Source organism: Abrus precatorius, unplaced genomic scaffold (assembly GCF_003935025.1).
Source record: "Abrus precatorius isolate BTA unplaced genomic scaffold, Abrus_2018 Scaffold11, whole genome shotgun sequence".
Classification (NCBI taxonomy): Eukaryota; Viridiplantae; Streptophyta; class Magnoliopsida; order Fabales; family Fabaceae; genus Abrus; species Abrus precatorius.
The window spans coordinates 26,775,983-26,791,774 of record NW_020874303.1 but is presented as its reverse complement, the minus strand read 5'-3'; the positions used below and the strand labels follow the sequence as shown (position 1 = coordinate 26,791,774).

General features: G+C 33.3%; 1 protein-coding gene across 1 annotated transcript; it reads right to left on the bottom strand.

Moving 5' to 3' along the window:
* Window positions 1-5,095: 5,095 nt before the first annotated feature.
* LOC113855944 (probable glucuronoxylan glucuronosyltransferase IRX7) lies at window positions 5,096-6,753 on the bottom strand. Its single transcript, XM_027487572.1, has 4 exons — window positions 6,468-6,753; window positions 6,035-6,396; window positions 5,707-5,957; window positions 5,096-5,576 (listed from the first exon to the last, which is right to left on the bottom strand). The coding sequence occupies exons 1-4, from the start codon at window positions 6,751-6,753 to the stop codon at window positions 5,096-5,098; spliced, it is 1,380 nt and encodes a 459-aa protein (XP_027343373.1).
* Between the last annotated feature and the right edge of the window lie 9,039 nt (window positions 6,754-15,792).

The following is a 15,792-nucleotide window of genomic DNA, read 5'->3' as shown; positions in this document are numbered from 1 at the left end:
GGTTTAATTGGTTAATTTGATTCAAGTTGGTGTGTTTAAAAGTTACTTTTTATGCTTCCATTATACATTACCAAAACAGTTTGTTCATGGGGTGGTTTTTGAGATGGTCCCACTAGCAAATGCTAAGTGTAATTGCAACACAAGTGAGCGTCCAAACCCCCCCCCCCCCCACAAAAAAGATTGGGATGTTTTCGTTGTTTCTGTTATTGTGTTGTGCCCCACAAAGGATTGGGATGCTTTTGTTGTTTATGTAATTGTGGTGTAGTATTACTTTAGTCCTTTTTCCTGTTGAAATAAATCTATTTGGGTGATTTCCTAATACGTGTTTAGGTACCAAAAATGAGAAAAAGGAGCTTTGTTCCCTTGAAAGTAAGCCGTTGGAAGGAACCTTCGGATGGACTTTTGTTGCTGAATTCAACAACCAAAATAGTATTCAATCTGTGATTTCATGAAAATAACTAAGTGCTATTTTGCTATTGTCGGTAGAAAGCCCGTGCCAAGGACTGTTGATGAACTTGCATACCCACTACAATGACAAGAGAATAGGGTACATCTTAATATGGAACACTTGGACAAGTAGAAGGTCATGTCTAGGACATTTTAAGCGTATAACCATCTTACTTTATATCCTTTAATTTATCGCTAACTCATGCTTCCCTTTTATTATCTAAACATAGTAATAAACGAGTATCGATAGCAAGAAAGAAAGACACAACTTAATCATGCATGAAGACAAATTACTGACTTACTACCCAATTAGTAAGATAATACACATGCTATGACATAACTTTAAAAGGCGGATAGAGTTTTCCTACAGTGAGAAAAAAATCTAACTATATTTTAATTTTAGTTATTTATGTACCCAATTCTGAAAGATAAGATCATGACGATCCTCTCCTCTTGGCTGATAAAAATTAACAAAGATGTTTTTTAACTATTCAAAAATACACAATTATTGGTTAGGAGTAATAAAATTGTGATTGGAGTTGATAAAAGCCGTGCTCTAAAAACTGAAACAAGAGGAAAGACAAGACATGACGTATCAATAGAGCCGGAAAGGCATCTAGATGGTAGGCACCAGGAAATGATGCTAATTCAATACGCTACTTCATGGCCCAAAAGATGCCTTCTTCTCGACCATGTAATGCGTTCCATATTATTTTAAATCATGCATGGTTTACATCAAAGCCCTAGATGAAGGCTATCAAATCACGTGAACCAACTTTCTTCTCCTTAGATCGCATCCTAGTATTTTACACAGTCTCTTACTTTGACTTTCTTTTTGATCTTGTGAGTGATCAGAAACTTTACTTTGTTCTACTATTCCTTGTCTAGTTGTGGTATTGTCAAATGTCACATGAATGAATTTAGGATTTGAGTAACTAGGGACCAGTGCAATGCATTAAACTGTGCAAACAACCCTCACTTCAAACTTTCAAGCATTGATTTGTTAGAAGTTACATATATTTACTACCAAATTGCCCTACATTCTATCATTTATACAATCTAATTGCAATTAATTAGTTTCACGTCATTTATTTGTTCACATTCCGTTTATAGTGTGAATCGATCGAGTTAATTCCATTGATGTGATCATGTAGTTGTTTTGCAAAATGTTGAGAAAACTTTCATGGAAAAGATTTGATTATGAAACCTAAATATTGTTATTTTTAGCACTAACAACCACAATATCTCATTTATATTATCATAATACAGGTATTATTATTTTCAACGGCTATACAAGGAAATTTTTATTTTTATTTTAATCATACTATGTTCAACAATTAGTAATTTAGCATCGCAATTAAATTAACCCGGTGATCTAATCGTGTTTAATAATGTTATATTCAATCATTTACTTTCTAATTTCCCCCCTCAAATTATGATCCATCCTGAAACATTTGTGACAACATTTATATAAATACTTTGTAATAAATAGCATTACTATATTTTTTTGTAACAAAATACATCCAGTTTTAAGAAATCTTTTTGAGTCTCATAAGAAAGAAACTTCTTACATAGCTCTGATCGACCAGTCAAGATCCATTTTAAATTAAGCAAGATTGATTGTGTTCTTCAACTCTGGAGCAAACTTATAATTAACTTATCTACCCAACCATTTCATACTCATTTAGTGGGAATAAAACGATCATTTTTAATATACCATAGTATTGGAATAGACAAGCTAAATCTCACGCTTTGATTTCAGTATGCGGCTGTCGATTATGAATAGTTGATGGCACCGTTACTACCCCTTCCGAGCTACTTTGGAAAGCTCTTGGACCTAAATATGCCAATCTATCTCGCTCCCATTTGCTTTTTTCTAATTTAGGACAAGGTTCAATATGTTCCCATGAAAATTATCTTTATCTTAATTTGGCCAGAAACCCAACTATCCCAGCTAGCAACGTCTTCAATTTTTACCTATCCATTGTGGAACCAAACCCCCTACCGATATTTTTTGGGAGGTAAATTGTCTTTCGCTTTTCTTTCAGTATATATTAAAAGAAGGAAATATGCACTTTGGCATTTTGGATAAAATTGATCAAACAAATAAATTTTAATGAATTTGACATAACTCTAGAAAGGAATACTGTGTTTCTTTTATGTAAAAATAATAATAAAAAGAGGAAACACATCAACAGGACGAATGGACGATGGTCGCTACGCTAAAACAGTAAATGGATGTCATGATATATATGAGTGCGACTGATAATGAAAACGATAACATGAAAAATAGTTCCGATTAAATGTATATGACTCTCACCTTTCTTCTTCAACTTTTAAGCCCATATTCTATAAATCATTTTTTTTCCTTCCTGTTTTTGGTTGTCACTTCTATTTTTTGTAATCATAAATTTTCCTAGCAGGTCGGCAAGTCGGCAAGTCAAATTGCTAATTACTAAAGTAGTTATTCTCATGCTTCCCTCTTATTATTTCTTTAAACATAATCTTTTGGGTATGCATAAATTATATTGTAAAAAGGTAACAAGCCATGTATAACATTGAATATGATAGAAAAAAGGTTGAATAATGTATATTAATATATATGAGATAGAAGTACAGGGGAGGTCTATATGCTGAAGTAAAAATTATGGAACTTTAAAAGTATAAAAAAATTCCTAAAACAAAACCAATTATAATTATTATGAGTTTAGGATATAAAATAAAACGAATCAATTTTGCAAATTAATATAAATTAATTACTTTTTTCGATTTCTATTATCAAGTTTACACGATGATATATTATGGCGTTCATTCTTGGGTAACCACAGTTATCATGTTTTTCATTTGTTTTTGTCTGATTTTACTTGTTTTGTTGGGTAGAAAACATTGTCTATCAGCTCAGAAAGTGTAATTCGTCATGAAGCACTACACCTTTTTTAGGCCCAGAAATATAAAGCAAAATAAAACAAAACCCGAGAAAAGGGCCGAGCCCATTGAAAACTTTATTGTTAAGCCTAAAGAGATAGCAGAATGTGATTGCACATATTTTATTTCTCTTTTCATGTAAGAATAAAAACCAAGAAAATTGAACACTTGTCTAATTGAGAAATATATGTAACTATTGTGCTCACTTAGGTCCATTCACCACTCTTCGAATTAAGCTCTTCACAACTTCATCACGAATATGCTTTTTGCGACATGCGCCAAAATAACGTTAGGGACAAAGTTTCCCCATAGTAAATTGTGCTGAGTCGCTGGCCTAAACCAATGAATCATACAGGTTCATTAATTAAAGCCTAATGTTCATTCACTTAATTTGATGAGAATGTATCTTGTAGTATAAGATTTCCAGACAAAGATATAAATAAGTGGTTTCTGTTAATTTTTTAAAAATGGTTCAATGTCATAATGTCTATTCCTCTCTTTACGAGAGCACAAAGTTATGTGACTCATAGCGTTCAAGGCCTATTATTATATCCACCCATCTCAGGCGTAAGATGAACTCTACTGTTTTGTTCTCGCAAATTCACATAATTGTTTACATACCATTTTTTATATTGCACCAAAGATATTTCCTCTTTCAAAATTGTTCTGCAGTTTTTTTCCCTCCATTTGATTTTCTTGGATATCTTTTTGTCTGTTTGCAATTCCTACCTGCAATAATTTTCTCCTTCACATGGAATTTGGTTTCTTTGATCAGTAACTTTTTAAAAAACAACAGTAACTCAAAATAACGTTTAAATTATTAGTAAAATGAAATCTAAAGCCAATAGACAGAGCTACACTGGTAATTGCCCTTTTAGATTTTAGGTACCAAGTAAACTCAACAGCTTTGAAGGACCACTTGACGATAAAAGGTTGTTTGTAAGGTATAGAGATAGCTTTGAATTACCGGGAAACTGAACCATGATACCAAAAGTACTGTTTGGTTGGTTGGAATTCAATTCAACGGGATCCATCAGAATCATTAAGAACGAATTACGAAACAGCTTTCTTCAGCATTGCAAAACCAATTAAGCTCTTCCCAATTGGTGTATAGGTCAGTGTGGTACACAAACAAACAAAAAGGACACCGAAAATTACCTACGACAACACATCAGCAGCTGTTCCTCGCATAAAACAATGGCATTGTTGGATTCTCCATCCCTCTCTGAGCAATTGATTTTGACACCCAAGCCATGCAATATCCGTGATCACTGACACCATCACTCCATCCCAATTTTCACATTAAAAATATCACTGCAAAGTTCTGACACACTTCAACTATGCTAATAAAAAAATTCACTGGCTACTACTCGATAAAAAAATTACTATTAATTTATAGTGTATATATATAGAAATAATTTATTTACAGCAAAAATGATTTTACAAAGATTCAAAATTTGAAGTGCCTCATCTGGCAATCGTACCCTCGTCGAATCAACGATTGCCACCTCATCAAGAACCCTCCACGTTGGCATGAAAAATACTCGAATAAAATCTTAAGAAATATCTACTCTATGTTCCAGAGGGTCCCACCATGACTTTATCAAAATTCCAAAAGAAATGACAGCTGTCAACAAATCATTGTTGGACAGGCAAATGCTGTTAGAGAGAGAGAGAAATAGACGCCACGTCGGCACGCCAGTTCATCACCCATCTCAACTCGTCACGTGTCACTTTTTAATTGGCCCCGAACATGAGACCTTCGGTAGGACCTACCCAGCTTCTGAGTTAAACTAAGCAGAACCTGCCACGTGGCATCACCTTCCTTGACATGATTGTTGAAAAGCAGTGCCTGCCTGGTCCTCGGGTCCCACAGGTTCCTCTGAATAGCGCTTAGGTTAGTAGCCGCCACGCGCTCCAGAATCTTCGCCAGCTTCCCCACGTCTCTCTCCGCCACCGTCAACGATATCTCCGACCACCTCACGGCAGAGGGAAATGGCAACCTGATCCCATCGGCAATCACAACCGGCACACACCCTAACGCAACCGACTCCACCAGTCTCGGACTCCACGGGGCCCACCCCAACGGACACAAACAGAAAACTGAACGAGCAATCTCCAACTGGTAACCGGCAAACCTATGCCTTTGCAGGTAAAACCTCCGGTCACCGCTAAACTTCCGCCAAATCACCGTCCTCACGCGCCTTGACAAAATAAAAAAAATAAAAAAAACCGGTCAACTCATTTCAGTTCCCAAAGCGCATAACACGATGATTAGTGATTAATTAAATAATTAGATTATTAATTAATGATTAGTGGGGTCATTTTCATTACTTGCTGTAAAACCTTCCACTGACGTTTTTAGGATGCACTTCCATTTTACCGCGAAAGAAAGCCCAGATATCTCGCCGTCCGTTCACGGGGGCTTTCTCCAGCGTTCTCCGTACACTTTCCGGCGAAAAATAAGGCGGAATCACCACATTCTCAACGTCTTGACACGGATGCTTGTGAACAACGCCGAATGTCTGCAACACGATCGAATTCTTCAAAATTTCCGGTATCCCGTTAGCCATCGCTGCATCCTCCTTCACAAACACAAAAAATCATTCAAACGAACGCAACATTCGAAACGGTGCGTTTTGAAGTTTTTTGGGTTACTCACAAGGGTGTGGAAACAAGCGCCGAAGTCGTGTGAAGCGACGAAGACGTGATCAGATCCTCTGCTTCGGTTCCAGAAAGGGTATTCGGTGGAGATGAGTTGCACTGCGGAGGCGATGAGTGAGCGCGCGTGGGCGATCGAGGGGAAGCCATTGACGGTGCTGAAGTTGCAGGAAACGTAAACGGGGACGAAGAAGAAATCAGCTTCAAATGGGTCAAACGTTCGCACCTTGCTTGTTAACAGTGCCCTGTGAATGGCCACTTCAGACGCGAATAAATGGTTGCTACACCTTTCGTTCGTAAGCCAATCGGTGTTGTACTTGGGTGGAAGATCGTAGATGAACACCTTCAAATTCTTCAGCACCTCTGCAATGAAACGAGACAGAATTATGAATATAATTAAAAAATATTTTTTTTTTTGAAGTGAAAATGCTGACCAGTTTGTGAAAGGGATGTGGTGTTGGTGGATTCGAAAAGGGTGCGAGAGACAACGTTGGATTTGGAGTTTGACATGTCAGAAGAGGTTGGTGTGTTGTTGGGGTTGTTACTTATGAGGTAAGAGGTGAAGAAATAGAGGGAGAGAGAGAGCCAGAGAAGCCATTTGTAGTAAGTGTAGAAGCAGTTGTTGTTCTTGTCTTGTGGAGGCCTGTTCCCATGTTTGTGTAGGAGCTTCATCCTAACGTAGAACACCTTGTTCTTTGGGAATCTCTTTTGCTCTGACATTTCATTTAAAATCGAAAGCAATTTTCCAAGATGTTGAAGGAGTAGTTGAGAGAGGTATTTCGGGTTCTGGTTTGTGAATGGAAATGAAGAAAGAAAAGAGAAGAGGGTACAAGTTTGTTAGCACATGGTTTTTGCACCAAAAAATAAACTAACAAATGGGAGGTTGGGTTTAATTAAATCCGTTCAAACGAAAATCGTTGTGGCATTAGTTTATTTTCTTACAGGGTTTGAATTCCAAAACCCGATTCTTCCTTAATTATTGATAGAGAGAGGTTGTTTTGTTGGGTTTCAGAAAGCACATGGTGATCAGAATGTAGCTCGGAGGGGGTATCGGGGTAACTATGCTTCTTTTGGTTTCCTCAGTTTTGTCGTCTGAAATGATTGGTCCAATGTGCTTTTGATCTGGGTACTCTGTTTCCATCGTTATTATTATTATTATTATTTTGTTGATGATATTGGTCATTATATAATAGGATAAGATTTGTCATCATGGTTTATAATCGGCATAACGTGATATCACGCTCTCACAGGATGTTAGTACAGCTAATGAAGCCAAGGGAATTGGTTGAAAACCGTAGATCGCATTTGATGCAATGCATTATCCAGTGGCAGAAAAAAAAAACAGGGCATGAAGGTCATTTTCATTTTTTTAATAAATAAATGTTGGATAAGGTGCTTAAATAATTACTAGTTCGCATCACATCTAAGATTAGCAACAATTAATGGCATGAACCTGGACACGCATAAACAAACTGTTGGAAAGTTCGATTCGAAATGAGATCGGAATTTGGAAGGAATGGAATAATAGAAGAATTTAGAAAGACACGGAAGTTTGACAATGAAAGCACAAAAGCTCAAAGTAAACAATAAAATTTGAGAACCAAAGAGGTGGTGGGCCTAGCATTTGCAAAGCTCGAGCAGAAAACAAAAATGATTTAGGAAGAAATATAGTTAAGGGATGAATATCAACATTGCAATCTGCAAAAGTTGACATTCTGAATTTAACACCATGCTCCAATCTATTCAGAATCCACACCAAGATGCTCTGTTCATAAGAGCAATTAGTGGTCGATAACCAGGGTTGATTAGAAAAAAAAATATGTACACGGGAGAAGCATATATATATATATATATATATATATATATATATATATATATATCACATTTCTCCCATGCTATTAGTACTGACATTCCACAAATACAAGAGAGTATATTAAATGAGATTTTTTATATCGAGAAGTGAAAGAAGTAAACATTAATTATTAAATTGAATAAAAATTAAACTTGAAACATTAAATTATACAGCATTTTTAAATAATTATGTGACTGTTATATAAATTTTAATTTTGATTATTCGTATTTAATTATATAATTAATATTTGTTCTCATCATTTTTTGCATTAACAGAAAAAACATTCTCATTATATATAGAGACAGAAATAGAGTTTCTTTAATTGAATACACAATTATTGATATGTTCTTCAATAAGGGTTTTTTTTTAGTTTTGCCGAGTTAAAAAAGCTACATTATATGATTATTAGGAAGTTTGAAAATTTTGAAAAACAATTCATCTATTTATCTAAACAAACCTTATTTCTAGTATCACAGGTGACCAACGACTTCCAAATGAAATGAGCAACTTGCCTCCAAGATTAATTAATTGACTAATACGTGTCACCTAAAATTTGACATCATTGCAAAAGTATTAAGGTAAGAGTTTAGTGATTTAAGCATGCAATATATGCTTAGTTACTTGTTTGAGCAATCAAATCAAACATTACGCCAAAATGCGTCTAGTCTACGTTACCGTCTTTATTTTCCTTCCTAAAACATCGTCCTTGTTATGTCGCAGGCTTTCCACTTTTGTTATAGTTCTTTTGATGGAATAAAAAAATGTTACAACTCGTGACTTTCTCAAGTTAATTAAGAATAAAACATTAACTAATATGCTCAAGTTATTAGTTAAATAATTAACAAAAAACTATTGAAAAATGCAGTTGATTGCATTAAAAATTACAACATCAATATACGGTGGTTAGCTAGTGGGAACCTAATTATCATTGTTTTTTTTTTCTCTTCTTCTTAGAAAATAGAAAATTCCCATTTTCCCTTTGAAATTGATATGTCTTTTGGATACCTTGGAAACTCACATCGTCGCATACCTTAATGAAGACAAACATCATTAATCACGTTATTACATTATCATGGCTATTGCAGTTAGCTGGCTTAACATGGCAACTAAATAAGTTGCATCACAATGTGTGTTGTGCAAGGCCAATATTCCTCAAAATGAACAAAGATCTTTTTGACAAAGTTAAAAGTCATCACACAATGAGAAGGAACGATAAACTAGAAAGAAAAGAGCGATGGAAGAGGAGATTGAGCTGGAAAATGTGGCAGCATTTGTTTACACATTGACCCTACCACACTGTGGTCTGAGCTGTGTGAGCACATGCAAACCAAAACCCAAGCAAATTTTGGAAAGGAGTTACACACGAGACATGGGGAGTGGTGCCCCTCTACTCTACTAAAAGATAGAATCTTTCAAATTATTAGAGGAAAAAGAAGGTCAATCAAAAATTAGCCTTTGGATGGGGAACATGTTCTGATGTGTGCATGTGAGACGCCAGAACAACAAAAGCTGAATTCGAATATGGATTGAATTTAAAGACCAGTAAATGTTTGAATAAATTATATTTTAACATTAAAATAAATATATATCTAAGTGGATTTGAATCAATATCAGTATTTTATCTTCTTTCAATTCATTTCTACCTTTGTATGGGTTAGGAAGGAATGGGACCTAAATGGGTATATTTCATCCCTCCCCAACTGCTTGTGTACATTTCAAGATGACAACATAGGCCAAATTTAACGAACACTATGAACGTGATAACTAAAAGAACCATAATGTCTGTACCATAAGGATGTCGTCGAGCATATAAGTATATCGTATGACAACACTTGCTACTTGAGGCTTTGAGCCACTGCTCATCGGCAATAATTTGGTTTTGGGTCTAGCTTATGGGTCTTTTTCTGGTCCAGAATCGTGGCCAACTTTGATCAAAGTTCCAAAAACACAAGTCTCCAAGTCTCAACTTTTACGGGTCCAAACTAGTTTTGGGTAAAATTAAGCCCAACATTTTCAGGGCTACATCCAGCATTTCTGAATTGTTTGGGCTCAAGCATTACTCTACATTGTTCAGTTTTGGGCAATCAACAACGAATAGAAATGATATGCATGCGGGGGATATTTCAAAGAATCCTCGACTCTTTTGGCATTTTGATAAAGCGTAATTTTTGTCATTTTATTTAGGTAATATTTTAGTTATTTAAGCTCATTAATTCATTCATTTTTATTTATTGTAATTAATGTTCCCAACAATAGGAGACAGCTCTACTTTAAGAAAAGAAGTTCAAGGGCTTCATTTAGAATACCCTGCGAAAATCATTTTAAGACTCAAATGTTATAACGATATCAATTCCTAAGTCAATGTACGAAGACTAGAGCAAGCCGAATTAATTGACTGACATAAGTAGATTTTTTTCCCCTTTCGAACTGTCCATTTTTATTATTTATTTGTTTTTACTGAATTCAATAATCATGTGATCCATATGACCAGTGAGATAAATCTGTCATGTCAGAATTTATTTATTACCTTTTTACTTACCAAATTATTTCATTCATTATTTTCCTTTCATCAAATTATTATGGGCCATTGGGACTGAGATTACTCCATTTTGTTCAATCTGCATCCCTGGAGAGGAGCAAGAAGAAAATCAAAGGTCCAAATCCGAAACACTTCTCATAAGCTAAGCCCGTCAAGGTTTCATCGAAGGTGTCACTGTGAAGTTATGCTTAAAATCAGAGACAGAAAAAATTTGTTTGAAAAATTGGAGAAGTTGTTGGACCCATTTTTATTGGAAATTAAATAAATTGACAAGATATTATTTTGAGCTTTTAATAATGGTCTTAAAGCCATGTGAACTTTATCTTGACAAGTGATGACTGACCAAATACAAATAGTGGAACCATGTGACATGAGACTCATAGTCAATACCATAATTCTTCGGTGCAGTGAGTAGCATGGCACCATTCATGTTCTTCCGATAGCTAAAATGCCTTGTAAGAAACCGCGTGGGACCTCTTTCTTAGGTACTTTATTCCATTTTGATGCCTATTAAAACAGTCATAAACCTTTTCTTTTAGTGTTTGTTTAGACAACGATGCGCATTCTATTATTCATATCTCACATAAATTCTTGTGCTTAGCCTTAATCCTTTGTGATGGACAATTATTCATAAGAATAAGATTTTATTCGAACTGAATTCGAGATAACAAATTTACTTAAAAATGATTATTTTATTTTTATTTCTTTTCCTTTCCTAAGAAATAAATAGGATTGAGTCTCGTGAGGCAGAAGGGATGTCGTCCCTACAGATCCCAAAGCACAAAAAACATCCCTTTTGGATTTTGGGATTGTTGTTGTTAATTAAGTTTGAAAATCATCATCATCATCATCAGAAGAAGAAGAATAGGCCACGTGGCAGTATCTAAGCAAATGTGACACTACCAATCAAAATTCCTCACATGCAATACGACAAATATGCCGTCATTTATTTCACTTCGAGACCCAAAACCGCGTCCACCCACCGTTTTTTTCTTTTTCTTTTTTCTTTCTCTTTCAAAATATATATATGAATTTGTATATTTGGATTTTAAAATTGATCTAATTGAGCCAACTAGATCACTCTTCGAGTTTATATGACCTTAATTTTAATACTCAAATCAATTCGTATTTTCATGGAGTGATGATATATATTGAATGGGGGACGGGGTGTTAGTAATGTAATGGACATTCTTTTCTTTTTTATATAGAATTTTAATGTAAGTGAATTATCGTGAAAGTATCATAACACATTTAAGAAGGAAAATTGGTATGACATGAATTCTTTAACTATTAAATATTTTAAAATTCTTACATAATATAGTAAATTTAGTTGATGTATAATATATTGGTTGATGTTATTTGACTTAATTATTCAATCATACGTTATGTATTGATATTTTATGAAAATAGTTTGATTTATTAATATGAAACCAGATCTAGGTCATAAACCAAGATAATTACGTGACCTCATTATATACTTGAATTTGACAAATTCCATATCAACAAACGGGAACATAACTTGATTTAGGTTTCTCAAACTTGCTATAAAATTTGTTATAATTTTACATTTATAAGTTATATGTTAGTGAATAGGTCATTATATCACTGTATTTTGTGACATATAAATGATGTGTTAATTGGCTTTGTTTAAATTTTCAAAAAAGATTTAAATTTTAAAAAGCTTCCTTGTTTTCACTTTACCAATAGTAGATGAAATGTTTAAAATCAATATAGTATAGTGCATAACACCCATTCACCACACACACATGTATAGATTATAAATCGTATCGGTTGGATTTTTTGTAAGAGGGTCTTGTTAAGTTATTGTAGACTTGGAGTTTGCTTGCAAGGGAAAGGTATATCTGTGAGATTGGAATTGAGGAAAGTTATTTTTCAATAATTTAAGTAAACTTTAAAATCAGCAAATTCTACGATTAAACTCGTAATTCAAATTTAATATTTATAATAATGTAATGAATTTAATTGGGTCCCCAAGGTTTATGTTAACCACCGCTTGGGATTCCAAAGATCTATAAAACATGATATGATTGGAGATGGAATTGACGACCCACCTAAAGACTTTAATAAAAAAGGTTGGCTCTAAGTGACCCAATTTTCTAATTAATTTGATTATTTTTTGTGCTTATAAATTCAGTGAGTTAATGGAGCCCACACGGTTTAAACAAAGTTGGCATCCATGATTCTCTAGGGTTCCTCCCGACATGTGTTACCCGTTAAGACCCCACTTATGGTGGACTTAAGCACTCCCCCTTTTATGGATTAATAATCTCTTCCAACTTAATCAAAGGTATATTCCATCTTTGTCATAACTTCAAGCTTATGCAAATTATCTCTTGTTTGTTTGTTACAAACCCTACATTGAATCAATTTGATTTAATTTAAGCTTACAATGATTCAATTTGCTAATGCTATTCGTTCACGGCTGCAATTGCTCATACGCTATGATACTTTACATGTTTTTTAAGCTTTACTTTATGTGCTTGAAAATAACTTGTGTTAAATATAAACATTGTTAAACCTTTGTCTTTATACTAACTGAGAAGATACGAAAATAATATATACGTATATGTTGAACACGAAGGTTTGCTAAAGTGAAGGCAAAGGTGAGTTGAATGTTATGAGAGTATCGATTTGCAATATTTTCATTGAGATTTGAGACTTGACGAACAATTAATTAATGGGCTAAGTGTATATGTGAGAATTAAAAAGTGGACGAGTCAAAAAGTGTAGAATGTGACCCTTTTGATACAAGACTAGAGACACTCTTTAACTGCCCCAAAAGAAATTCGATAATTATTTTCTGTAGTGATTGTTTTCTCTTGCAAGACATCGTAATTAACTTTTGGGATCGTTTTGATGTTTAGCGCAAATGATTCTTCCGCCACTAAACATCTTTGTTAAGTATGGTTTTTTTCTTTCTTTTGTTATCAACACAAGTTATTAAAGCGATTCCCTCTGTATCCTTAACTTAAGCATGGACCAAAATCTGCTCCTATCTTAAGACCAAAATAAACAAATTAATAAAAAGTCATCAAATCAAAATTTATCTAAAGCTTTTAGTATAATAATATTTGTATGCACGTAATTTAGTCACGTATATGATTATAAGAAAATAAAAATTTATAAAAACTTTTTAATAATAATAATAATGTTGTTACTGTTATTGTATTAAATATTTAATTATGTCTTTTGAGTTAATTAATTTTTTTGTTTTTAAAATTAAATAAATTTAGTTCGTCTATAAATTTTATTTTACTTAAAACTCTTGAAATAATTAATTTGATTGATGTGTCAATCACTGTCATCTTCTAGCGAAATAGATTTTTATTACGTTCTTATAATTTTAAAGATTTTATTAAACATTATAACTTTAGCATGAGAAAATATCTTTGTACAAAATTATTAGATCGTTGACAACTAATGGTAGTCAAACTGGTTATTTACGTCAAATATATTTCTCTTATAATGAAACATATTTTACAATAATAAAAACATAAAAATGTATGCACTTAAACTTTTTAATTTTATAAATCTTAAATTTTAGTTTATTTGGTGGGAAATTATTTTGCATGTGATTCACAAACATTTCGTTATATTTAACTGAATAATTTATAAGCATTGATTAAAGATACCAAGGAAAGTAAAAATATTTTTTGATTGAGTAATTTGAATAAGGAAAAATAATAATTTGATACAGGTAGACATTTCAAACTAAGAAAAATACATGATATGATATACAAGTAAGATATTACATATAATGTATGTTTGATTTGTGAAATTAGCTATCAAATTGGGATTTAAAATTGAATCTTAAAACTTTAATTATTATGTTCAATTTCTTTTAAATGGAATCTTAATTTCAAGCTTCCAAAAAAATACAACTAAAGATAATAAGTATCAGTTCATAGATACACCAAACTAAATGGAGTGGAGTGGTAGATATTATTACACTGTCAAGAATGGAGACTATAAAGGTGAATTATTATTATTATTATTATTTTGTAAATTGAATATTTGTAAAGCAAAATACACACACCCTAATACATGCTCTAACTTGTTTTAATATTTAACCTGTAAGAATCACCATATCGTCATTGTTTTAAAAGGAAAAAGTTGAGAAATCTTAATTCTGAAAACGTACATGCTGTGTTATCTATAAGCAATAAAGAAGCATAAAGGATAAATGTATACAAAAATAAAGTATAAGAGATCCCAAAGTATCTAAAGCTCAACTATAATTTTTTTTTCCTTATTAAAAGCAAAATAACTGACAAGAAGATAGAGTAAATGTCACTCCTAAGACATTGATGCCAAAACAATGAATAAATCACATAGCTCTCACGTGTTTGTGTCTTTGCAATGAATTTTTTATCCATGCTTGAATAACATCGACGTTACCATATTGGGTGGACAAAGTACTGCTAAGAATATCTCATATTGCAACCTATATGGGGGGGACTCTGATTCGTATTTTTCTTTTTTGATTCCCTTATTTGATAGCATATTGGAATACTTTGTAGGCTTGTAAAGGGTTCAAACTCATTGATTCTCAACAGTCACATTAGAATTATGTACTCCAAATTGCCAACCAGATCATAGCCTTTGTTGCAGTGTATAGTATATGCTCACTGAAGAAGGCACCATGAATTAACGATAGTGTGGGGCCATGTTGAATTGATCCCATTCCCACCAAGTTAGTCTTGTTGAGCCAATGTTTCAGAAATTATGTAATTGGTGTATTAAAATATTCACAGCTTATTGTAGAGTGGGCAATTATTTTAGTAATTAAAGTTTATAAGGTAACGGTGTATGATGTCTTTGATAAATATTTATTCTGCATACTCCGAAGATCATATAGATTATAGGTTGCCTTTTCGTTATTTGATTGATTAATAATCATAATTGCTAGTATCATGCCATGTCTATCACTATTTTAAATTATGGCTTCATAACATGCCTAAGACATACAATTATATGTCTTTGAAAACGGTCACAATAATAGTGCAACGCCACTTCTAGCTCTTATACATCCTCCTCAACTTTTCGAGCAACGAGATGCTAACTACTAACTGACAATAAATTCTTATAGCATATACTAATTGAAGGTTATGAAATAAGAAATTATACTGTATACAAGTGAGAAAATGGCTTCCATGCACGCTTGTTAAGATGTATGATAACATATGTCACACCTTAATTAATCAATGGCATAAATTATACGGCCAGTAGTGGACAGCACAAAGGCCAAAAGGTCCTCAAATTCTTTTATCCTACAAGTGGACAACACATCAAAGTCATCTGATTGTACCATTTTATGAATATTATATTCAATTGAGAAAATTAAGAG